At 48.6% G+C, this 26109-nt stretch overlaps 1 protein-coding gene across 1 annotated transcript in view; it reads left to right on the top strand.

Annotated features, from left to right (window-relative positions):
* LOC142302123 (uncharacterized) overlaps window positions 1-26109 on the top strand; it is a 119637-nt gene that overhangs the window by 25354 nt on the left and 68174 nt on the right. The window contains exon 3 of the mRNA XM_075343208.1: window positions 22954-23286. Coding sequence (XP_075199323.1) covers window positions 22954-23286 — 333 coding nt within the window. The remainder of the gene's footprint in view (window positions 1-22953; window positions 23287-26109) is intronic.

Here is a 26109-nt window from a genome sequence, read left to right as displayed (position 1 = left end):
TAATTCTAGCTTTACTGAAGCACTGGGCGCTGCCATAATGGATTTGGTGTTTGTAACGACAGTAACTCACCTCTTTATGGCAGCCCCCTGTGCATAGAAGACAGTGGTCGGATTCCAACCCCATTTAGTAACATTAGAGAAAGCGTCTGCTGTGACCTGGACGCGCCCCCTGGGCTGTCCAGATCACAGCAGAGGGAGGAGATCAGCACCATCTTTGTGGAGAACCCAGTGTGTGCACTTTCCCCCTGTCACCCGCCGGAATGAAAGGGGTGAGTACCGGCGCCGGGCAACGGTAATTACTTACTGGTGTGCTGCTCCCCACTCGCGACCCCCCCAGCACTCTGCAGTGACACCCCCTTCCCCCCGCACTCTGCTACGGCCCCCCTCCCCCGCACTATGCCGCGACCCCCTTCCACTGGAATATGCCATGACCCCCCCTCCCGCGCACACTGCCGTGGACCCCCCTCCCCCGCACTCTGCCGCAGACCCCTCTCCGCGTGTGCTCACCTGGGGCCTCCGCTGCGCATACTGTGATGTCTGACAGGACAGGCTGCCGAGGCGCAGGTTTGAGGTGAGTGCATGCGGCATTAGGAAATAGTCAGTAGGCAATGGGAGGCATTGGGAAGCAGTCAGTAGGCAGTGTGAGGGGCATTGGGAAACAGTGTGGCGTGTGTTCTGTGGAGCACTATGCAGCTGGCCTTAGTGACACTTTAGACAAATTGGGACCACTTTGTGGTCACCAACAAAATGGCTCCGCACTGTGATCCTAAACTTCATCTTCCCTTATCCCTTGGAAACACCCAGATTGGGAGGGGGAGCTGTGACATCACACACAGGAGAGCAGATTCTGCCCACTTTTACTGCAGCTGTAATGTGAGATATTTCTACAGTACTTTTACAGTGAGATTTCAGCAGCTGCACCCCCTAGTGTTAAAGAGTGGAATATATCAAACTTTAATTTTTTGTTAGATATTTTTCTCAATTAAAAACAAATAATTTTATTTAACCCCTTCAGCCCCCGGGCACTTTCCGTTTTTGCATTTTTGTTTTTTGCTCCTTTTCTTCCGAGAGCCATAACTTTTTTATTATTCCGTCAATCTTGCCATATGAGGGCTTGTTTTTTGCGGGACGAGTTGTACTTTTAAATGAACCCATAGGTTTTACCATATATTGTACTGGAAAACAGCAAAAAAATTCCAAGTGTGGAAAAACTGCAAAAAAAGTGTGATCGCACAATAGTTTTTGGGATGTTTTATTCACCGTGTTCACTATATGATAAGACTAATGTATCTATGTGATGCCTCAGGTTGGTGCGAGTTTGTAGACACCAAACATGTATAGGTTTACTTGTATCTAAGGGGTTAAAAAAAATTCACAAGTTTGTCCAATAAGAGTGGCACACGTTTTGCGCCATTTTCCGAAACACGTAGCGTTCTTATTTTTTGGGATCTATGGCTCAGTGATGGCTTATTTTTTGCGTCTCAAGCTGACGTTTATAATGGTAGCATTTTTGTGCAGATGCTACGTTTTGATCGCCTGTTATTGCATTTTGCGTAAAACTTGCGGCGACCAAAAAACGTAATTTTGGCGTTTGGAATTTTTTTACCACTACGCCGTTTACCAATCAGATTAATTGATTTTATATTTTGATAGATCGGGCATTTCTGAATGCGGCGATACCAAATATGTGTATATTTTTTTATTTTTTAACCCTTTAAATTTCAATGGGGGGAAAGGAGGGTGATTTGAACTTTTAGGGTTTTTTTTTATTATTTTTTAAAACTTTTTTTTTACTTTTTTTTTATTTTACTAGTCCCCCTAGGGGGCTATAGCGATCAGCAATCCGATCGCTATTATCTATCTGCTGATCACAGCTATACAGCTGTAAACAGCAGATTCAGTCACTTTGTTTTTCCCTCTGCTCTCGGCCGAGGGAAAACGAAAGTGAAACATCATAGCTGCAGGCGTCATCACATGACCCTGTGCTACGATGGCAACCACCGATAGTCACGTGCTAACGCACGTGACTTCCGGTGGGGGCGGCGGTAAGTAAAAAACATGGCCGCGCGCATTTAGATCTTGCTGCCAGACTTTGGCAGCAAGATTTAAGGGGTTAATGGCCGCGGGTGGAAGCGATTCCACCCGCGGCTAGCAGGCACACATGTCATCTGTTGAAAACAGCTGATATGTGTGCCGACCGCCGCTGCCTGCCCGCGGCAGGGGGCGGGGCTTAACGGGACACGATCCTTGACGGATAGCTCCGTCCAAGGTCGTGAAGGGGTTAAACATTTACATTTTTTCAGTTATTGAATTTTTTTTTTTCTTCTCTTTAAGTAAAAACAACATATATTGTCCTAAAATGTAATTACACAGAGTGAAAGGACTGTATGCTTTATTTTTCCTGAGCCCAAATTTCAGGGTCAGGTGGAGGCCCAGTATTGGACCAACATCAATCAGCAAGTTATGGCTTATCCGATACATAGGGGATAATTTGCATTGTTGGGAATAACACTTTGAGGACAGGTTTGGAATCACTGAGCGTGGCAACAAGATTTATTCACTCACCCTATCACAATAATCACCACTGTTTCCTTAGTCCAGAGATCAAATTAACCCATTGGCTAGGGTAAGTTGTACAGCTTAAAATGAAAACTGGATTCTCCACAAAAATATATTTTCTGTTTATTACATTTTCATTAAAAAGTCATCACATCAGGACAAACATCATTGACGTGTTTTGACTTCAACAGTCTATATCGTAACTGTTAGACCGTTGAAGTCAAAACACGTCTCACCAATGTTTGTACTGCTGTGATGGTCTTCTTAAAGAGATTGTCCACTACTTTTACATTGATGGCCTACCCTGGCTGATCAGCTGTTCCCGATGCAGCCAACCACAACAGGTAGCCGGAAATGTTCAGGTCCGGATCTGCTCCGTATTCTGATAGCTGCTCTGACTAGTAGTCACCTCCTACTGATATGAATGGAAGACGCATATGCAGTACCCGGACACCGCCACTATCAGTTGACAAAACAGCTCTGGAACTGAGCATTTCCGGCCAACTGATATCACCAGTACCAAGAACATGCTCGAACTAGGGATGGACCGGCTTGAGGCCAAAAACACAACTAAACAGGGGAAATACAATAATAAACAAGAGGTACAATGGAAACACTTTTACAATGGTGGGCCCTAGTGCTAGTAAAAGGAAAGATGGACACCTCCCCATTTACCTGCCGTTGTATCCTGCACTCCAAGGCAGTCTATATACAGGTACCTCACTTGTTCATGAGCCGGAACCGGAAGCCCTGAGATGACCCCAGAATAGTCCCTGGCTGGGGTGTGAGCAGGTGACGGACACTAGCCTCACCGCTATGCTGAACGAACACACTGGGAAAGGAAAACAGGCAGGGGCAAAACACCACAACAGACTGCTGCAGTCAAAACCAATACTACAGCCATATCAGCAACTCTAAGGCCAGCTTCACATGGTACGATCTATCGTGTGATCGCACGAGCGATCGTCCCCGCCCCCGTTGTTTGTGCATTACGGGCAATTAGTTGCCCGTGTCGCACAAAGTCGTTAACCCCCGTCACACGTACTTACCTCCCGGACGACGTCTCTGTGGGCGGCGAACATCCTCTTCCTGAAAGGGGGGGGACGTTCGGCGTCACAGCGACGTCACACAGCCGCCAGCCAATAGAAGCGGAGGGCGGAGATGAGCGGGACGTAACATCCCGCCCACCTCCTTCCTTCCGCATTGCCAGCGGGACGCAGGTAAGCTGTGTTCGTCATTCCCGTGGTGTCACACGGAGTGACGTGTGCTGCCTTGGGAACAATGAACAAACGGAGCACAGAAGGAGGACCAATATTTTGAAAATGAGCGACGTGTCAATGAGCAACCATAAGGTGAGTATTTTTGCTCGTTCACAGTCGTTCGTAGCTGTCCTTGTGCGCACGCTGCAGATTTACCGCAGATTTTGCCACGGATTTGCTGCAGAAAATGTGTCTAACATTTCTGCAGTCATTCCCCAGCAAATCCTATAGGTTTTAGAAATGCTGTGCACAGTCTGTGTTTTTTTATACCCGCGGATTTACCCGAGGATTTTCCTCTGCGGAATTAATGAGCATGTCACTTCTTTTCCACAGGTACCTGCGTTTTTTGCCATAGATAATGTTAAAAAACCGCAGGGACAAACTTGCGGAAAATCCGCAGTAAATCCACGCAAATCCGCGGAAAACCACGGTAAAACCGCATGCGGACTTAGTTGCGGTTTTGGTGTGTATTTTTTTTTACCGCGGGTGCGGGATTCTTTAAGAGGGTCCGGTTTATTCTTAAGAAAAAGGCACTTTCTAGTGCGCACATGGCCTTAGAGAGGGTTTCAGCAGCTCCTTCTTCCTCCAAGACCAGAATTCAAATAAATCAAGAATAATCACCACCCTCTGCTGTTAGCAGAGGGAATACAATGGAACTCGGAGTGGTCAAAACTGGAAACACCTGATCAGTAGTCTGAGGCTGCTGCAAAGCAAACTGACATTAACCTTCTCTATTCCAAAGGAAAAAGAACACATTTATATAGCAGAGTCTCACCAGGTAAACGGAGACTCAGATCCAGACCTGTCACTAATATCTTACAGCAGAGAGATGACTGTGACATTGATGGTGCGAGGTGTCCGATTTATTCTAATTATAGGCCATCATTGTAAAAGTAGTGGATAACATCTTTAATGAAAATCTAATTAAAGGAAGATACAGTGCCTTGTGAAAGTATTCAGCCCCTTGAATTTTTCAACCTTTTCCCTATTTCGGGCTTCAAACATAAAGATAAAAATTTAAATTTTCTGGTGAAGAATCAACAACAAGTGGACACAATTGTGAAGGTGAATGAAATTTATTGCTTATTTTAAACTTTTGTAAGAAATAAATAACTGAAAATTGGGGCGTGCAATATTATTCATCCCCTTTACTTTCAGTGCAGCAAACTCACTCCAGAAGTTGATTGAGGATCTCTGAATGATCCAATGTTGTCCTAAATGACTGATGATGATGAATATAATCCACCTGTGTGTAATCAAGTCTCCGTATAAATGCACCTGCTCTGTGATGCTCTCTGTGCTTTACACAGAACACTGAGACTATCATGAAGACCAAGGAACACAACAGGCAGGTCGGTGATACTGTTGTGGAGAAGTTTAAGTTTTGGTTACAAAAAAATTTCTAAAACTTTAAACATCCCAAGAAGCACTGTGCAAGCGATCATATTGGAATGGAAGGAATATCATTCCACTGCAAATCTACCAAGACCCGGCAATCCATCCAAACTATCATCACACAAGGAGAAGACTAATCAGAGATGCAGTCAAGAGGCCCATGATCCCTCTGGATGATCTGCAGAGATCTACAGCTGAGGTGGGAGAGTCTGGCCATAGGACAACAATCAGTCGTACACTAAAGAATATTTTCATCTCATGGATGGATATTGGGAATATCATCCCAACCAATGGAAAACCCAAATGGAATCAATTACATATCAAAAAAAAAAAAAAAAAAATCAGAGCCAAAATAGTGAAAATACAAAATTTTTATTAGATAAATAAAAACATAATCAGAAAATGTGCCCAGAATGCATAATACACAATTACAGTAATATGATGAGGTGGTCAGGTGAGGATCCCAGTGGGGAGGCTCATAAATGGTACTCAAAAAAAAAAATATGAAAAATAATAATAATCGTAAAGTTTGTCATATGTAATAGGTGCAAATCAAAGTGAAACATGGATAAATGGCATAAGCTGTCCAAATACTATAATAATCAGTGATCAGTATAGTTTACTAAAATGTATAATTAAATGCCATAAACCACTAGCCATCCATAGAAGGAAAAAGATGTGAAAAATTCCTTGGGAATAATAGAATCACCCAGTTTGGGAGGAGAATGTAATCAACTGCCAAACTTTATTCAAATCTAAAGAGGCACACAAAAGAACCCTTTTGCCCCCTGTAAGGGGAAAAAAAAAGGGAGTGAAAGTTACGCTGCAAAAGTTTAGTACACTTAAAATACCCCCATCATAGTAAAAATGTAAAGGACTAACCTGGTATGGTAAAGTCTCATAAATTGAGTGAGAGGGGGAGAGAATTTAAAGACAGGGCAGTGAACTGAGAACTAATGCAGAGAAACAATGCACCAAAATTACAAAACTAAAAATACATCACATGGTTAATGGGAGTGAAAGGTATTACCCATAGTAACGCTAAGTCAGAGCCTCCACACTTTCCTAACGTATGTTTCGCCTGTTGCTTTATCGAAGTGTGGAGGCTCTGACTCAGCGTTACTATGGGTAATACCTTTCACTCCCATTAAGAATGTTATAAAGTATGTTAACTTTACCATTATCCTTTCTGGTTATAATAACACTTGCAAGGACGTGCTGTGTTTAATCAAGGAGGAATGTAGTGCCCCTGAGACCCTCAGGGCACTACAGGAAACTTCATCCTCTTGGGGATGCAGGACCTACCCCCTGGGACCTGGAGTACCAGTGCCGATTTCACCAAAGCACACTCAAAATCCTAGTTCTCCACTCCACACTGGGCATAGAGGGTTAACCACGTAAAGGGGATGGTCACCGTGGGAACAAGTCCCTGGGTTTAGCCAGCCTAGTGGGAGGGGTCATCAGTCAGTCTAGAGAGTGGAGCACACAGAAGAGGTGTGCGGACGTGCCTGAGCTGGGTCCGTGTAATGGTGACCCCGGGGGCACAGGAGAGAGGTCGCCAGGACAGGTACCAGAGATACCGCTGGAACGGAAGCATGAATAGGGCACAGGGCTCTAGGTCAAGTGCAAGTTTTATACTGTTTGGCAAATACCTGCCTGGTGAAGACACCTTGACGGACTTCACCGAACCAAATAATCCGGAGGCATCAACAGTAAACTAGGATCGAGGTTCGGACACTTACCTCCCCACAGGGTCCGCACTGCCCGCCGTATGGAGAAGGAGACTGTACCCGAAAAGGGACAGTCAGGGCCCCCAAATGCTCTACGCTACGGGGATCTAATCAACTGAGAGTGCCGGGGACACAGCAACCTGGGTCACTACATTGGCTCTGGTCCTCCAAGGGACCTGAACCAGCAACTCCTGGGTCCACAGTGAGTAGAGACTGTTAAAGACAACCTGGTGTGGTCTCCGTTATTACTCCCGTACATCTCCCAGGCACAGCCCTACCTGTGGAGGGCCTAACATCATTGCTGTAATCACCGCCAGCTCTGGGAGTACCCACATTCAGCAGCGGCGGTTCTCCATCCTTAACCGCAACCTGCAGGTGATGTCACATGACAAAAACTCTTATCTCCCCTGTAAATACTTCCATTACAAAAAGGGGCCTAGGGCACGGGACCGGGCAACGGCCACCAGAGTGACATTCCCAATTACCAGTACTGCCTGGGACCGAGTACCCCCTTCCCTGGGCGACACGTAGCCAGGATTTGCTCTTTAATCATTATCTCTGCTTCCCTGATTATTCTGTATTTATTTTTTTTTTTTATAAATCTGATGCAAAAGTGCTATATTTACTAAACCTAAAGAACCGCCCTGGGGAATCCTCTGAACCACACCCACTTGGAAAAGACCATAAAAATTAGCACAACATAATTAGTAGAGATGAGCGAACCGGTCGCGGTTCGGCTCGAGTTCGGTTCGCCGAACGGAGGTCTCGTTCGAGTTCGGTTCGGCGAACCGGTTCGGCGAACCACTCGAACCCATAGAAAACAATGGGAGGCAATCACAAACACATAAAAACACCTAGAAAACACCCTAAAAGGTGTCCAAAAGGTGACAAACAACTAACAACACAACACAAACACATGGGAAAGTGACAAGGACATATACTCATGCGAAAACAAAAGAGCTGGACAAGGAAAAAGAGGAGGAGACACAGATATATGAGTTTATGCAAGGGAACATCGATTCCATTACTGTGCAACTTGAGCCCTGCTCATTTTAGGTTTCCAATCTGGATAAATTGCCTGAGCTCACCACGTACGCCTTGGGGATCTTGTCGTGTCCCGCAGCCAGCGTTCTCTCGGAACGTGTCCTCAGTGCTGCTGGTTGTGTGCTGACAGATAAGCACACGCGTCTGTCCACTGACAATGTGGACAGACTAACGTTCACCAAGATGAGCAAGTCATGGCTCTCAGAGGACTTTTTTTCCCCTGGCTCATCCAGGGGAGGCGAAAGGCACGCGTATTTTTGAGAGTGCTTCATGCAAAGCATCTTTTTCATTTTGAAAAGGGGGGTCAACTGATGCCAGTCCAATGGGGGGGTTGTGTGGCCTAATTAGTGGCAACGAGGGAGACTGTGGTTGGAGTCCCCTCGCTGTGTTTCTCCAAGATTCAAGATGAACAAGTCATGGCTCTCGGAGGACTTTTCTTCCCCTGGGTCAGCCAGGGGAGGTGAAAGGCACGCGTATTTTTGAGAGTGCTTCATGCAAAGCTTCTTTTTCATCTTGAAAAGGGGGGTCAACTGATGCCAGTCAAGTGGGGTGTGTGTGGCCCAATTAGTGGCAACGAGGGAGACTGTGGTTGAAGTCCCCTCGCTGTGTTTTACATGATTTTCAATGTGCATGACATGCCTAAGAGGTTTAGTTTCAGCATCTCAAACTTGTTGGCTACAGAAAGGCTGCTGTGGCGCCCCTGACCTGGTCAGGCACCACTGAGTACTGCACCCATGCTGGGGACAGTACAATACAGGTAATCCAGAAGGCTGACAGGGGTGTGGTACACAGGCGCATAGTAATCAGCTCTCACACATGTACCCATGAGAGGACCCCTGGGGATCCCAGGAGGGGGAAAAGCCTTGACCTTCACTGGAATAGTGGAGGGGGCCAAAAGCCTCCATCTCCTCTCAAGGGGTGTGGTAAGAGAGTCTGGTTGCTAGGTGGCGTAGGCAAGAACAGGAGAGGAGGGGCAGTGAGTCAGTTAGAGCAGAACTCCATAGGGCTCAGTGAGGAGCAGACCTGTGGGGCTGTTGCTGTCTAACAGCGCCCGCGCAGTGGCTACTGACGGGGGAGAACGGTCAACTAGGAGGGCTACCCGAAACCCATCTTCAGCTAAAGAGAGAGAGCACGGAGTGGGAAGTAAGGAGACTGCTAGAGAGAACCAGGCCCAAACGGGCGGCAGATCCCGAAGCGGAGATAGATCCAGCTTTCTTTTGCTAAACCTGCCGGTGTGGGGCTCTCAAAGCCCACACCACAACACCACAAAAAGCCGCAGCCACGTAGCCACAGTTAGGGCCCATAGGTCACAGGAGGCAAGCAGCTGGAGTGGCCTGGCCCAGGCGACAAGCACACGGCAAACGAAGGGGAGAGAGGCTTCAGCATCTTCCCTGGGTGACCCCCATAGGGACTCAAAGTCGGGGTTACCCCAAACCACCAAGGGCTAAGGAAGGCGAGTTAGTAGTCACCCTCACAAGTCAGCCTGAAGGACACCTGGTTCCCACTTGGTTCATCCCAGCTACGCCCGGGTCACTCACCCTGCCATCAATTGTGAGTAAAAACCCTGAAAGACATCCTGCCTGTGTTGAGTCATTCTGCGCCTTGTGGTACTACGCATCTACACAGGGCCCTGGGGCTTGCCTCACTCTCAGGAGGCTATTCCAACTAACTGCACTCACCATCAGCCCCAGGCGTCCCTCAACCTGCAGTGGCGGTCCCCACTGATCGCAATACTGAGAGTGGCGTCACGACAAGAAGAAGATCTCCTACCTGTGACCAGATCCAGCTGAGTGGAGTCCCTGAAGGTAATGCACCGACACAACACCTGTGGGGCTTCACATCTGGCGTCACGAACAGGATAAGGACTAGACCTGTTCAGACAGGTGACCATGTGCCTGGGCGGTCCGCTTGAAAAGTTGGAAGCGCCGCCATATTGCCACCATGAAAAGCGCGCTGAAAAACAACAGCAGCCCGCGCTGGAAGAAGTTACCGCCCACGAAGAGGTGTGGCTACCCAGAGATCCCCTGCAGAGTTCTGACCTTGCCAGCTATGAGAGTGGAAGCGTCCAGAGACGTCGGGACAGAAAGGGAGCCAGAAGCCTGCTGCTGGGAGAGGAGCTGCTGAAAGAGGCAGAGCAGAAACTGAACAGCTTGCTATCAGAGGCAACGGCGAGTCCACAGCTGGAGAGTCGTGCAGAAGAGGGCGCAGAAGAAATGGCGTCTGACCGCAGAAATCCAGAACCGGGCTCCGCTGCCTGGTGGTATCGGGAGCTGGCCCAGTTCTGCGACCGACTGGAGAACCGGGTTGTGGAGCAGATCCGGGAAGAACGGATGGAAATGCTGGAGATGACCGCGGCGGTTCGGGCCTATGAAAGGAGAACCGCGCGCCGAGTGCCAGACAGGACGGCGATGACGCAGACCCCGATGCTGCCACCGGTGGGTGAGTCGAGTGATGCCCCGGCCAGCGCAAGTGCCCCGACCCCTGCTGCTACGCCCGCGGTCCCCGAAGAGGCGTCCGGTGCGGCGACGCTGAAGCAGGTCGCAGCCACGCCAGGCGCGGCCCGCCAAGCCCCGGCCGCCGCAGCGATGCCCTGCTCGGCCCACCACGACCCGGTCCCTGCAGCAACGCCCAGTCCGGCCCGCAAAGAACCGGCTGCCACCGCGACCCTCATCCGCGTCGCAGGCGTAACGCTGACCCAGGCCGCCGCCCTGCTAGGCCCGGCCCGCCGAGACCCCACCGCCGCAGCAACGCTCGTCCGCGCCGCAAGTGAGGTGCTGAACCAGGCCGCAGCCACGCCAGGCGCGGCCCGCCAAGCCCAGACTGCTGCAGCGACGTCCAGCCCAGCCTGCACAGAGCCCCCTGCAACAGCGACACAGATCCAGGCCGCCGCCATCCAGGGCGCGGCCCGCCAAGACCAGGCCGCCGCCAGCCAGGGCGCGGCCCGCCAAGACCAGGCCGCCGCCATCCAGGGCGCGGCCCGCCAAGACCAGGCCGCCGCCAGCCAGGGCGCGGCCCGCCAAGACCAGGCCGCCGCCATGCCAGGCGCGGCCCGCCAAGAAGAGATTACCTCATCATTTACCCCGGCCTGCAAGGCCAGAGCAGACACCGCTCCCCAGTCTCAGGAAGTCCCTGCTAGGAAGTCCCTGATAGGAGAGGACCCCGAATACTGGAAGCTGAAGGCTGACCTAGAGGCCCAGTTCCCGCAAGAGATGGTGGATCGGTATCTGCTCCCTCCGCATACCCCCAAGGAGATTCAGGCAACCCCTGCAGCCGCGCCAGAGAGTCCACCGCCCAGACCAGCTGAAGAAAGCCCATCCCCAGCACTGCCACCAAAGGAGTGCCAAGAAGAACTAAGGGGGAGAGGAGGCCAGGCAGCTGAGGAGCTGACTCCGGAGCCACCAGCAGTGGATCTATACTCAGAGCCGGAGATGTTACCCTATTCCCGTTGGGATGAGGAGGACTTGACACCGTCTGCTGATGAAGACCAGCCCAGAAACCTCACCTGGGGCCCTGCAGGCATTGAGGTAACAGCCCAGCAGAACCCAGCCCGCAAGACCAGGCGTCGCAATAGAACAACGCTGTCCCCTGCACCACAGTCTCCAGAGCAGAGAGAAGTCACAGCCAGAGACCTACAGGAGAAAAGGTTACTGAGAAGGTCCAAAGCCCAGGTCAGAGGACCCCTTTGCAGAGGAGTAGTGGAGGATTTCAATTTGAAAAGTGGATATGGATTCATTGTAGCCCCTGGTATCAAAGAAGGGATATTTGTCAACAGAAGAGATGTGAACGCTCATCTGCCTAGAGGACACCCTGGCAGAAACTTAAAGATGGGAAATTCAGTACAATTCACTATGCATGAAGGCGAAAGAGGACTGTACGCGCTTGACGTAGCACTATGCACCAGCAAACCTTACAGCCACCCCATGCTACAAGAAAGAAAAGACAGAGATAAAGACACAGATGAAGATCAAGAGAGAAAAGACAAGGAACCTACAGATGAAACTACCTCAGACGACGACAAAGAGCAAGGAAGCAACAGGTGCCGCAGCCCAACAGGCCAAAGCCCTGGTGAAATGGAGGAGTAAAGTAAAGAAAGAAGTTATCAGTTAAAGTTTTGAAAAAGTTTGTTTTGCAACGTTCTCAAGTTCAAGTAATGTGCCCACAAAAACTATTGTGAGAAAACCATAAACCTTAAGGCTATGAACTGGCTATAGCCACAAACTCTCGCAGTGTAAATAGTTACACCAGAGGGCACCACCACCACCAGAGTCAGCCTGTTTAGGGGCTTGGCTCGTCTGCAACCAGGAGGAGCCCGTCCGTATATAGGGCCTTGGCTCACCTGCGACCAGAGAGCATGCCTGTTTATGGGGCCTGGCTCTCCACCACAAAGAGGGTACCTGGTCAGCACCAACTGTGGAGGCCGCCTCTGCATCCTGCCAGAAGAGGCTGAAGGCGCGGATCCACCAGGCCAGGTATACCCTGAAACCACCAGCCCATGTAAGCCGCCTCTACATCCTGCCAGAAGTGGCTGAAGCCGCGGCCAACGTGAGAGGGTTTTGGGTGGGTTAACGGACTTGTGGGTGGAGGGTGGTGATGTATGGTACCTGGTGCTTTTAAAAATGTTTTACATGTTTTAATGTTTTATGCATTTTAAAATGTTGTCTTGCAGCCCGAGGACGTGCTGGTGATAACTAAGGGGGAATGTGGCGCCCCTGACCTGGTCAGGCACCACTGAGTACTGCACCCATGCTGGGGACAGTACAATACAGGTAATCCAGAAGGCTGACAGGGGTGTGGTACACAGGCGCATAGTAATCAGCTCTCACACATGTACCCATGAGAGGACCCCTGGGGATCCCAGGAGGGGGAAAAGCCTTGACCTTCACTGGAATAGTGGAGGGGGCCAAAAGCCTCCATCTCCTCTCAAGGGGTGTGGTAAGAGAGTCTGGTTGCTAGGTGGCGTAGGCAAGAACAGGAGAGGAGGGGCAGTGAGTCAGTTAGAGCAGAACTCCATAGGGCTCAGTGAGGAGCAGACCTGTGGGGCTGTTGCTGTCTAACAGCGCCCGCGCAGTGGCTACTGACGGGGGAGAACGGTCAACTAGGAGGGCTACCCGAAACCCATCTTCAGCTAAAGAGAGAGAGCACGGAGTGGGAAGTAAGGAGACTGCTAGAGAGAACCAGGCCCAAACGGGCGGCAGATCCCGAAGCGGAGATAGATCCAGCTTTCTTTTGCTAAACCTGCCGGTGTGGGGCTCTCAAAGCCCACACCACAACACCACAAAAAGCCGCAGCCACGTAGCCACAGTTAGGGCCCATAGGTCACAGGAGGCAAGCAGCTGGAGTGGCCTGGCCCAGGCGACAAGCACACGGCAAACGAAGGGGAGAGAGGCTTCAGCATCTTCCCTGGGTGACCCCCATAGGGACTCAAAGTCGGGGTTACCCCAAACCACCAAGGGCTAAGGAAGGCGAGTTAGTAGTCACCCTCACAAGTCAGCCTGAAGGACACCTGGTTCCCACTTGGTTCATCCCAGCTACGCCCGGGTCACTCACCCTGCCATCAATTGTGAGTAAAAACCCTGAAAGACATCCTGCCTGTGTTGAGTCATTCTGCGCCTTGTGGTACTACGCATCTACACAGGGCCCTGGGGCTTGCCTCACTCTCAGGAGGCTATTCCAACTAACTGCACTCACCATCAGCCCCAGGCGTCCCTCAACCTGCAGTGGCGGTCCCCACTGATCGCAATACTGAGAGTGGCGTCACGACAAGAAGAAGATCTCCTACCTGTGACCAGATCCAGCTGAGTGGAGTCCCTGAAGGTAATGCACCGACACAACACCTGTGGGGCTTCACACTGCCTTTACACCCTTTTGTCACCGAGGATTTTCAAGACCTTATGCCCATTGCAGTGCCCCAAGAGCCGATGGCCATTCGCCACTCCTTCTCCAAGAAAGGGGTGCCCGCGCTACCACAGCAGGTCGCACACAACATCACCGATTCCTTGAGAAACTCTGTGTGTGACAGGGTGCATTTCACCACAGATACTTGGAACAGTAAGCATGGACAGGGAAGTTACATGTTGCTAATTGGGCACTGGGTAACTATGGTGAGAGATGGAGAAGGGTCCGCTGTACAAGTCTTTCCATCCCCACGAGTTGTGTGTCAATCCTTCCTCTGTATGTACAAGTTCCTCCACTGCTTCTGCCTCATCAACCTCGTGTTGGTCCTGCACCTCAGCCCAAACCCTGTGTGGTCAGGCCACCCTTCCTTGTAACTGTGCCCAAGGAATCCCACGCACCTCCTTACTATGCTGGCAGCAGAGCTCAAGGCCATCAGGCGGTCAAATGTTTACTTTGAAATGTAGGGGAAATGTGAGACACCGCTGAGAAATTGTGGACGGTTAGCTCTGGAGAGTGAGACCGAGTTTCATCAATGGTTGTCTACACTCAACCAGCAGCCAGGGAATGCCGGGTGCGACAATGATGCAAAACAGTCTGCGGCCCTTCTTCAGGGCAATGTGACACACGTGCCTTGTATGGCTCACGTGTTGAATCCGAATCTCCAGCAATTTTTAAAACACTATCCCGGCCTACATTTCCTTCTGTCGAGGGCACGGTGTAATGCCTGCCTTGATCGACACACTCAGACGGGCTGTAAAGGACAGGCTAGAGGGAACCCACTCACCAAGATGGACCCCCAGAACCCTGAAACCCTTTAACCCCTATACAGTGATTTGGAATTACACAGGGCCCAAGTTGATCAATAGCTGTGGAAGGCTGCAGTTCCAGAGAATAGTAGTCATGCAGGGTCAAAAACATTAATTAAGAGAGACAGAATGGGAGGGACAGGACTTAATCAGAAAACAAGCAGAGGTGAAATGCGAATCGGCCAACGAGGTACATAAACAGCAAGCAGGAAAAGTAGTCAGGTAACAAGCACACAAAATCATAAAACTGAACTGGGGGTAACAGTAACCAGAGGTTCATAGCTATGTCTGGCAGTGGTCTGCAGACAGGATGGGCCTAAAAAAGGGTGTGGTGTCTTCCCATTGGTTGTAGCTGAATGATGGTACCTCATCTGTGAGATACCCACCACCTGCATTCAGCCAGTGGTTCTGCATCTGTCAAGGTAACGCAGCCCAGTGGGTGACCATAACCTGCGTCCACCTGCGCCGCTGGCGTTGACTCCTCTCCCATCATCAGCACTATGCACGAAAGGAACACGTTGTCACCTTGAGACAGGAGTACAAATTGACATAGCGGACTCCGGTGGTGAGTTAACAGCAGTGTGCGGCAATGATGCAAACATGTCTGTGGGCCATCGTCAGGGCAATGTGACACACGGGCCTTGTATGGCTCACGTGTTTAATCTGATTCTCCAGCAATTTTTAAAACAACATCCCGGCCTACATGGCCTTGTACAGCGGGCACGCTCGCTATGTGCTCACTTCCATCGTTTGCACCCAGTAGCTCAACAACTTTCATCGCTCCTGAAGTCTTAAGGTCTGGTGGTTAAACGTCAGAAATGCGATGTTCCGACATGCAGGCATTGGAATCTGCACATGTTACAGCGTCTGTGGCAGCACCGCAGAGCCCAGCTGAAATACGTTATGACGTATACCGTGGGCTAACTAGATCCAGAGGTGGTGCAGATCACGCTGCTGAAGTGGTGTCAGATCAAGGACCCATGCACCGTTCTACACAGTTTACAAATGTCGACGAAGATGTTTAACACTGGCGATTCCATTCTCAGCGTGACAATTCTGGTCATCTATATGATGGAGCACACTGTAAGCATTATTCGGAGTCAGGTGTTGGTCCAAGAGGAAGGGGAGGAAGTACAGGAGGAGTCATATGCAGAAGGGATAATAAGATCTACAAGGTCCAGATGGTCAGCGGCACCTTGGCGGCAGTCATGGTACGGTGGGGGAGAGGGATTATCAAGGGCGCATAGTATCAGCAAAACTGTTGAGGAAGGTGCAGGAGCCCAGGAAGAAATGGAGGACGAACTGGCGATGAGCATGTAAGACTCAGCAGATGAGTGAGAGCTTGCTCACATTTCGGTTGTGCGAGGTTGTGGGGAGAGGGCAGAGGAAGGAGGCACGATTCTCACCTCTCCGCCACCAACACACCAAGGACTTGGTCCTCCTGGATGCACAAGACACATGAGCGCCTTCTTGCTGCACTACCTACAACATGACCCTCAGATTGTACGAATTCCAAGTAATGCTGACTACTGGGTTGCCACACTGTTAGATCCCCGGTAGAACACAAAATTTTGCGAAATAATTCCTGCCATAGAAATGGACACACGTATACAGGAGTATCAGCAGAAGGTGTTTCGCAATCTTAGATCTGCTTTTCCACTAAACACCAGTGCTGCACAGAGTGAATCTCAACGCTTTGTCATGGATAGGAGGAAATGGTCTTTTTACTTGTCCACATCTGAGGGATCGAGGGCTGGCTGTTGTGCTGAGATGCCATTGAGTACGGTGTCCCTGCAGAGTTGCACTTTTGGTCATATACAAACTGAGTTGAAAAAGGACAGATGCTGGTGGAAAGGGGAACAGGTGTGTTGGAAAGGGGAAAAACATTTGTGTCCGTGGGTTTGGTGGTTAAGCAACAGTAACATTTGCTGAAGAAGCAACATCTGTAATGGTGGGACTGGCAGATTTGGATAAAGTGGTATATACTATGTTACCGCTATATAAAAAAATTAAGAAGAAAAGAAAGAGAAAGGTATATATCCCAATCGCCATTCGGTGTCCACCGTGCTCCCAGATGGAAAAGGAGAGGTTGGCAACTGGAAGGTTAGGTGGAGGATACAGAGCAGGTTGATTCTGAAACAAATAGTAGCCTGAACCGAGTTAGACGCCACTCGGATCTGGAGACTGGGAGCCCTGTTAGCGTCACAGGGTCCACACGACCACCCAGCCCAGGAACTCCCTGTTAACAACACAGGGGCCATTGGGTACGCTGTCCGTGTGCGTAAAGGACACACCTGTGGACAGCAGGCACATCAGCAGCAGCAGGTCTGTTTATGCCACTGGGCTGCACTAGCAGGACTGGTAGGACAGGAACTGTTCTTAAACTGTTCTGCGTTACCAACTGTGGTGGCGACCTGCATCGATGACCTATCCCTGCCTACCTCTGGCCTAAAGCCGCAATGGGTTCAACACATGGAGGTGTGCTCTTTCGGAGCATAAAAGAAGACTGGGCACCTTCTTGTTGGCTCCAGCCCCTTTTATAACCTGAGTCCGCCCCAAACCAGGGTGGACCACAATGCATGTCCTGGAGACAAAAGCAGAGTGACATGTCATGAGTGGCATAACTAGCGTCCTATTTGGAACCGCCACTTGAATGATGACCTCATGGCTGCCACGACCAAAACACCTCAACAGTCATCATCTGACCAACAACAATGAGGTGACAAGTCATAGGGGCGGGCCTCTGCAAGCCTGTTGGGAGTGGCCTGGCCAAATCATCAGGACACCTGATGCCCTGTGGTCTATATGGGCCCCCCACATCAGGGGCAGGGCCAAAGAGTTCATTACCGGACCTAGCCTCTGATGCAGTAAGTGCCTGAGCATGCTCAGTAGCATGAAATACAGTTTCTGAAAAAAAGACTATCCGCTTCAGCATGCTGTCTAGGCACAACACAGGACTTAGACCCGGCACAGAATGCAAGTACCTGTGCAAAGAGGCTTTTTGCAGTAAGTGTGAAGCCCCACAGGTGTTGTGTCGGTGCATTACCTTCAGAGACTCCACGTGGAGGAAGAGTCTGGTCACATGTAGGTTGCTTCTTTATATGTATTTTCGTGACGCCACTCTTGGTATTGCGGTCAGTGGGGACCGCCACTGCAGTGTAAGGGGACACCTGGGGCTGATGTTGGGTGCAGTTAGTTTTAGTGGCCTCCCGAGAGTGAGTCAAGCCCCAGGGCCCTGTGTAAGTGTGTTGAGCCGCAGGTCGCAGAATGACTCAGGCACAGTTCAAATGAGCATGCGCTGTAGCCCAAAATGAAGACTTTGCCTCAGGAATGACACAATCAGGCTGAGCATACTCAGTTGGCGAAACACTGGAGTTAGGCTGCGGCTGGGGTAAATCGGCACATGCATGCGCACTGGCCGCCTCTCCACACTTACACGTGGTGGAGAAAGCATCCAGCTGGACAACCCGAGGCACAGCCCTAAATGGCAGCTGACGCCTGGGCGCAACTGGAACCGCAGCAGGTTGCTTGTGTTTACGGCGGTACCAATCTGTAACAACAAATAACAGCTAAAATAACAGGTGTACTTCTTCCCGTAGATAATCTGATATGATCATTTTTTCACGGACACGACCATTGTTAAGAAAAGTAGAGGAGGCACCAAAAGAGCAGCTGCTACAATGGATGTCAAGTGCGCAATAAAGTGGGCTCTCCTCCACCTCAAGTTCAATATCACAATTACTACATTCCACAGTGGTGTAAACCCAATCGCACTTGCTTCATAACTGCTCTCAAGTTTCCACCAGCCCTGCTGAGTATGGGGTGACAGAGATGGTTGAGTCTGCAGAGCTGTTCAGTCACACTGTAGCCTGGGAATCAGAGGTCTGCTCTAAAGCTGCAGTGAGTACAGACAAAGAAGTTCTTATTATTAGTATTATTATTATTATTATTATTAATATTTATTTATAGAGCACCATTGATTCCATGGTGCTGTACATGACAAGGGGGTTACATACAGAATACATATACAAGTAACAATAGACAGACTGGTACAGAGGGCAGAGGACTCAGCCCTTGCAGGATTACATTGTAAAGTATTTTGTGGAGTAGACAGTAAGTGGGGTGTAGGTTGGACAGAAGCTCCGCACCGTGGTGGTGTCATTTAATGGTTATAGTAATTTATGAACAGATGAGTTTTCAGGTTCCGTTTGAAGCTTGCGGGTGTAGCAGATAATCTGGCGTGTTGAGGCAGTGAGTTACAGGAGACAGGGGAAATGATCTGCACAGATGGCCAGAAGGTTTGTGAGTTGGATCCTCCAGGCCCCGATGAAGAAGGTGCTGATCATAATATACACTCTCATTTCCAAACCGTACATCATCCTGGTGGAGACAATGGGTAACATGATGAGGAGACTCAGATACCTGATTGTAACGTCAACTTTGCTATTCGGTCAGGGCAGGAAGAGGTTGTCACGGAGGACTCAGGACGAGGGGAATGAAAACACACAGGGTGATGATGAGGTTGGAGACACCACTTACTGTCAAACCAAAGTGAGCCAATCGATGACGTCAGCAGTGGAGATGGAGGAGGATGCTACTGATGACGAGTTTACATTGTGTCTTCATGGACAAAGACAAAGTACTGGAAGCAAGTCAACAACTGAATCCTCAGCCACAACTCTGCCTATGAGCATAAGTCATGTTGACTATGCAGTTCGCATGGGCTGTAAGCCTTGCCTAGCCTGGGAATTTTTTGGACATAGCAAAGGATTAGCCAAGTCATGTAATCTGTAATAATCTGTAAGTAGAAGGCAAAAAATTTTCAACTTTGAGTACTTCCACCATGAAGTGTCACATGGATATGAATTGAGGATGTATTGCTCAGCTTTAGCCACTGTCAATGCAACATGCTTAGTTGTCGTTCATTGCATGCATTGTTGCAGACTACACACAAGGGGCTGCGTTTTTTTTGTTGCTGCTTTTGTCTGTTTGGTCACTATAGCAATAGCAAAACCATCTTCGGGTGTGGACTTGGAGATGCTGTCTATGAACAGAAGGAAAAGATAAAGGTGTGTGTTACAGCAAGGAGCCACCGCGTAAACACTTCGTTCAATTGTGAGGGGAGTCATTTTGGAGTTTGGTGAGGAGTACCGTAATGCCAGTGAGGAGCATCCTGTGCCACAGACCAACATTCTTCCGGTGCTGTCTATACTGTTTACCATGATAGGAGCGTAAAGTCTGTATTTATGGCAAATGGACATCACAGTACCCGAGTACGGTAGGCTGTGCCCAGACAGTAATGCGTGCTCGCAACACTTTTTTTTATTATCAAAACACATATCTGTTCTGGGTAGGACGACTATATAGACAATCAGACTTGCTGCCTCTGCACTGTCAAATTGTCACGTACAGTTTAAATCAGAGGGACAGCGACACATGTTGGCATTGACTGTTGCTTTACAAGATTTCCAGGACTGTGTTGCAAAGCTGTGTGGTTTGCATTCACACTGTTATCATCTGCATTATCTGTGAGGCTTCAGCTAACAAGGGTATTCAGAGTGGGTCATGTGTTTTGTCTATGTTTAGGTAGATAACTGGGAAGCTCTTGTGATGCGCCACTAGAAAGTTGTCTTCGCATACACACACACACACACAAAAACACACAAACACACAATTACTGCTGCTACGCAGAGGGATTAGCAGGTAGTAGGCCACTGAATAGATTGTTCTATTATTTCAATTTAATGCATGGTTCTTATTGTTTGTTTTGGGAAAGTGAAACAATCATTTATGAACCCAACTGCAAACAGTGCTTTTCCTGTTGCCTGGTTTTGCTGCATACTGTGGATCCCACCAAATAGAAGACTTAAAATGAAGCATAAGTCGCAATGGGAATTTCACTGTGCTACAATGCGGCCTAGCGTGCCTGTGCAACCACCGCCTGCCCCATCAAGTGCATCTGCGTCCTCTTCATCCTCTGTGACTGTGGGGACAGGAGTCACACATGCTTTTTCACACTGAACTTCCACCCCGTTATCCATAAGCGGGAGTGTGATTGGCAGGTCGTCACTTATTTTGTAAGTGCAAACAGATGGTATTATTGAGCTGTCAGACATCGAGAGAACCATCATTGGATGAAGGAAATATTATATCCACACCTGCACCTTTGTCAAAGATTGCCTGGACTACCTGCAGTTAATTATTGCGTTCCAGAAATGGAAAGGAGTGTAGAATGCACATGTGTTGTACCTTGCTTGGCAGCAAAGGAACACTAACTTAGTATTCCAGACAATTTTAGGATGGCAGAAAAAGAGCCAGCTCTTTGGGCAAATTAAATAGCGTGGCAAAAGTGGACAGATGGGTACAGTGGCCGTGTTCTGTGGGTACCAGGACAGTAAAAGAAGCCTCACTTTCTATCCCTCCTAATGATCAAATGCAGCAAGGAATTCCATGAGTTTGTTATAAAAATAGCGTAGCAAAATGTGCATGAGGGTAGAATGCAGAGGTGCTGGAAATTGCTTTGCACCTGTGGGGCACTAATGGAGTACAACAGCCACTTTTTGGATGCCACTAACTTGCAGCATTTTTTGCTAATATTATAGCTAATTAAAAAATGGACAGGAGGGTGTAATGCAGAGGTGCTCTAAATAGCTTGGCACCAGTGGGACACTAATGAAGTCCAACAGCCACTTTTTGGATGCCACTAACTGGCAGCACTCTTTTCAATTAAAATGGCTTTGCAAAAATGTGCAGGAGGGGAGAATGCAGAGTTGCTGGGACTTGCTTGGCACAAGTGCCACAATAATGGAGAACAGCAGCCACTCTTTGGATGGCACTAACTGGCAGCACTCTGCAATTAAAATGGCTTTGCTAAAAAGGGCAGGAGGGTACAGTGGCAGGGTTGTGGGTCTGGGTAGAGGAAAGGAAGCCTCACTTTCTATCCCTCCTAATGGTGAAATGCAGCGAGGAAATCCCTGACCTTAGCTACACAGACGCTCTTATCTGTAGCTGTTAAAAACTGTTTCATCGGACCTGACTGTCACCTATGGCTCTGAACGTGAAAAGAACAGAGAGGGCGATCCGGCACAAATCCTCCTTATGTTAAAACATTCGAGTCTTTATTTGAACATCATTAAAAACATCGTGAAGACCGAAAAATCGCTTAGATGGTATAGGTACAAATCATGAAGGCTTTACGCGTTTCGGACTATTAATAAAAACAAACAAGTCCTTAATCATAAGTGTCTCATGAATCCAAAAGAGCTACTGAAATAGACTGAATCATTAGAGCCCATCGAATGTTTTAACATAAGGAGGATTTGTGCCGGATCGCCCTCTCTGTTCTTTTCACGTTCCTTGTTACCGGTCGGGATAGACCGAAGGATTCCAGGCACCCGCAAGGCTGAGCAGTCCGGGCAGCAGGTGAGCTGAAGAAACCAGTTTTTATATACCTATGGCTCTGAGCCTGCTGTAATTAGCCCTTACAAGGGCTAATAGAAACTTCTATCCCTATTCTGTATAGCGCTGTGTGTAGAGCGTACACAGCAGTATCGGAGACAGGAGCTGCGCCAGCGGTGACTGACACCCAGACGCCGAAGCCAGATAATGGCGTCCTGGGGGAAAATGTCCGTTTTTATAATGCAGGGACATGTGACATGGACAGCCTATGACACATGCCCTTGCTTGTCTGGCAAAAAGTCCACTTAGCTGTGTGTGTGTCTGGGATTGGCTGACATGCTGGCCCGCCCCACTACATGCGCGCGCTTAGGGAAGGAAGAAAAGAAAAAAAAAAATCGCCATTATCCAAACAGCAGTGATCTGAATGCGCTGTTCCCGCACACTATACGCTGAAATTTCATAATAGTGTGAGTCACAGAGTGACTTACACTATTACAGCAGAAAGCCAGCTAGGAATTAGCTTGGCTTTTTGCTGCTAGAACCGTTCTCAAACGTAACTCGAGCTAACGAACTTTTAGCAAAAAGCTCGAGTTCTAGTTCGATCTAGAACAGCCCCCAAAATCACTCAAACCGCGAACTGGAAAACCACGAACCGCGCTCAACTCTAATAATTAGACCCATATCTCTGGAACCAGATGATGTATTTACAAAAAAAAAAACAAAGAATGGAATCCTCAGAGGATCAGCAGGAATAAAATAAGAGCAAACACTGAACATTTCTGAGCTAGAAACAGATCCTAATGAAATATAATGTCTTCTCTACAGTATATGCTTTTTGTGTATTAATCACAATTTTTGTGTTTAAAGGTGAGAAACGCACATCTCAGCTAGAAGAATTGATCGCTGTCCCGGGAGAAGAGTTGATCATCCCCTGTCATTACCCTCTAAAGACCTTGGGGAAGGCTCGAAAAGTGTCCTGGTATACGGGAGAAAGCGAATTATGTTCATATAATAAGAATAAGATTTATGAATGGCCCCAACAACACAAGAATGAAGAATATTCACTGGTGAACTTCCCTGAAGACGTCTCTCTGCGCATACATCAAGTTCAGAAAGTTGAATACGTCCATTTTTGTTGCTTTGTGACCATAAGTGATAAAGAAATACCAAGCAGATTTAGCACAGAGCTGATCACCGCAGGTAAATATTGGGGTATAAAGGGGGTCTTTGGCGTCCTTTCTCTTCAGCTAAATGAGAATGGGGATTATTATGCAGCTGTAATAGAGCCACAGAAAATGAGAGATCTTCTCATCCATTCCTGTGCTGTGTATTTCAAACCTATATGCTTAAGGCCTCTTTCACACATACGTGTCTCCGCTACGTGTTTGGTTCATTTCCTCACGTGCCGGAGACACGGGCACACGTAGACCCATTAAAATCAATGGGTCTGCGCACACGTGCGTTTTCTGCCATACACCGTGTGTACATATGGAGCATACGTGTGTCTGTGTGCTCCACATGTAGATATGTCCGTTTTTCTCCAGCATCACGGGTGTCACACGGACCGCAAACGGACCACACGGAGGTGTTCCGTGTGACACGCGCCGGAGAAAACACACGTGTCTGAGAAAAAAAATAACAAATCTTTACTCACCTTCTCCAGCCCTCCTGTCTCTGCCGCTGCTGTCATATGCTGAAATTGCGACTTTTCAAAGCTTTTACACTCCATTTGCGGCATAAAAGCTGTGATGGATCAGTCCAAAAACCTTGCCGGCAATCAGGATAAAGCAAACCTGAATCCAGTGCAATCCTACCCTGACATAAAAAGCAATTTTATTGAAATCTATGAGGTACAGACAAATGGACTCAACAATTGGATTCAGTAATCTTCATGGTTAAAATTTTTCAGTCCTTAGTCATAGAATAATTGCACATTTTCAGTTATTCATCATGCTTTTACATAGAACTGACATATGTAGGCTATACTTTCCTTCTGCTGAAAGTTTTGAAAATTATTGTTTTGTGACTTTGCAAACCACCCCCCAGATGCTGGTGTTCCCAGCGCCTCTTATTACTACCTATTACAATACAGAATAATGGGCCTCACATATCCCTCCATGCAGTATAATGGGCCCCACATAACCCTCCATACAGTATAATGGGCCCCACATAGCCCTCCATACAGAATAATGGACCCCACATAGTCCTCCATACAGAATAATGGCCCCACATAGCCCTCCATACAGAATAATGGGCTCCACATAGCCCTCCATACAGAATAATGGCTCCACATAGCCCTCCATACAGAATAATGGGCTCCACATAGCCCTCCATACAGAATAATGTGCCCCACATAGTCCTCCATACAGAATAATGGACCCCACATAGCCCTCCATACAGAATAATGGGCCCCACATAGCCCTCCATACAGAAAAATGGACCCCAAATAGCCCTCCATACAGAATAATGGCCCCACATAGCCCTCCATACAGAATAATGGGCCCCACATAGTCCTCCATACAGAAAAATGGACCCCACATAGCCCTCCATACAGAATAATGTGCTCCACATAGCCCTCCATACAGAATAATGGACCCCACATAGTCCTCCATACAGAAAAATGGGCTCCACATAGCCCTCCATACAGAATAATGTGCCCCACATAGTCCTCCATACAGAATAATGGACCCCACATAGCCCTCCATACAGAATAATGGACCCCACATAGCCCTCCATACAGAATAATGGGCTCCACATAGCCCTCCATACAGAAAAATGGACCCCACGTAACCCTCCATACAGTATAATGGGCCCCACATAGCCCCCCATACAGAAAATGGACCCCACGTAACCCTCCATACAGAATAATGTACCCCACATAGCCCTCCATACAGAATAATGGGCCCCATATAGCCCTCCATACAGAATAATGGACCCCACATAGCCCTCCATACAGAATAATGGGCCCCACATAGCCCTCCATACAGAATAATGGGCCCCACATAGCCCTCCATACAGAATAATGTACCCCACATAGCCCTCCATACAGAATAATGGGCCCCACATAGCCCTCCATACAGAATAATGGACCCCACATAACCCTCCATACAGAATAATGGGCCCCACATAGCCCTCCATACAGAATAATGGGCCCCACATAGCCCTCCATACAGAATAATGGGCCCCAAATAGCCCTCCATACAGAATAATGGGCCCCACATAGCCCTCCATACAGAATAATGTACCCCACATAGCCCTCCATACAGAATATTGTACCCCACATAGCCCTCCATACAGAATAATGGGCCCACATAGCCCTCCATACAGAATAATGGGCCCACATAACCCTCCATAAATAATAATGGGCTCACATAGCCCTCTATACAGAAAAATGGCCCCACATAGCCCTCCATACAGAATAATGGGACCCACATAGCCCTCCATACAGAATAATGGGCCCCACATAGCCCTCCATATAGAATAATGTACCCCACATAGTCCTCCATATAGAATAATGGGCCCCACATAGTCCTCCATACTGAATAATGTGCCCCACATAGCCCTCCATACAGAATAATGGGCTCCACATAGACCTCCATACAGAATAATGGCCCCACATAGCCCTCCATACAGAGTAATGGGCCTCACATAGTCCTCCATACAGAATAATGGGCCCACATAGCCCTCCATACAGAATAATGGCCCCACATAGTCCTCTATACAGAAAAATGGGATCCACATAGCCCTCCATACAGAATAATAGCCCCACATAGCCCTCCATACAGAATAATGGCCCCATATAGCCCTCCATACAGAATAATGGACCCCATATAGTCCTCCATACAGAATAATGGGCCCACATAGCCCTCCATACAGAATAATGGCCCCACATAGTCCTCCATACAGAATAATGGGATCCACATAGCCCTCCATACAGAATAATGTGCCCCACATAGCCCTCCATACAGAATAATGTGCCCCACATAGCCCTCCATACAGAATATTGGACCCACATAGTCCTCC

This window comes from Anomaloglossus baeobatrachus, chromosome 4, assembly GCF_048569485.1.
Source record: "Anomaloglossus baeobatrachus isolate aAnoBae1 chromosome 4, aAnoBae1.hap1, whole genome shotgun sequence".
In the NCBI taxonomy this organism is placed as follows: Eukaryota; Metazoa; Chordata; class Amphibia; order Anura; family Aromobatidae; genus Anomaloglossus; species Anomaloglossus baeobatrachus.
Note: the sequence above shows the minus strand (reverse complement) of the source record. Positions and strands in the feature narration are given on the sequence as shown.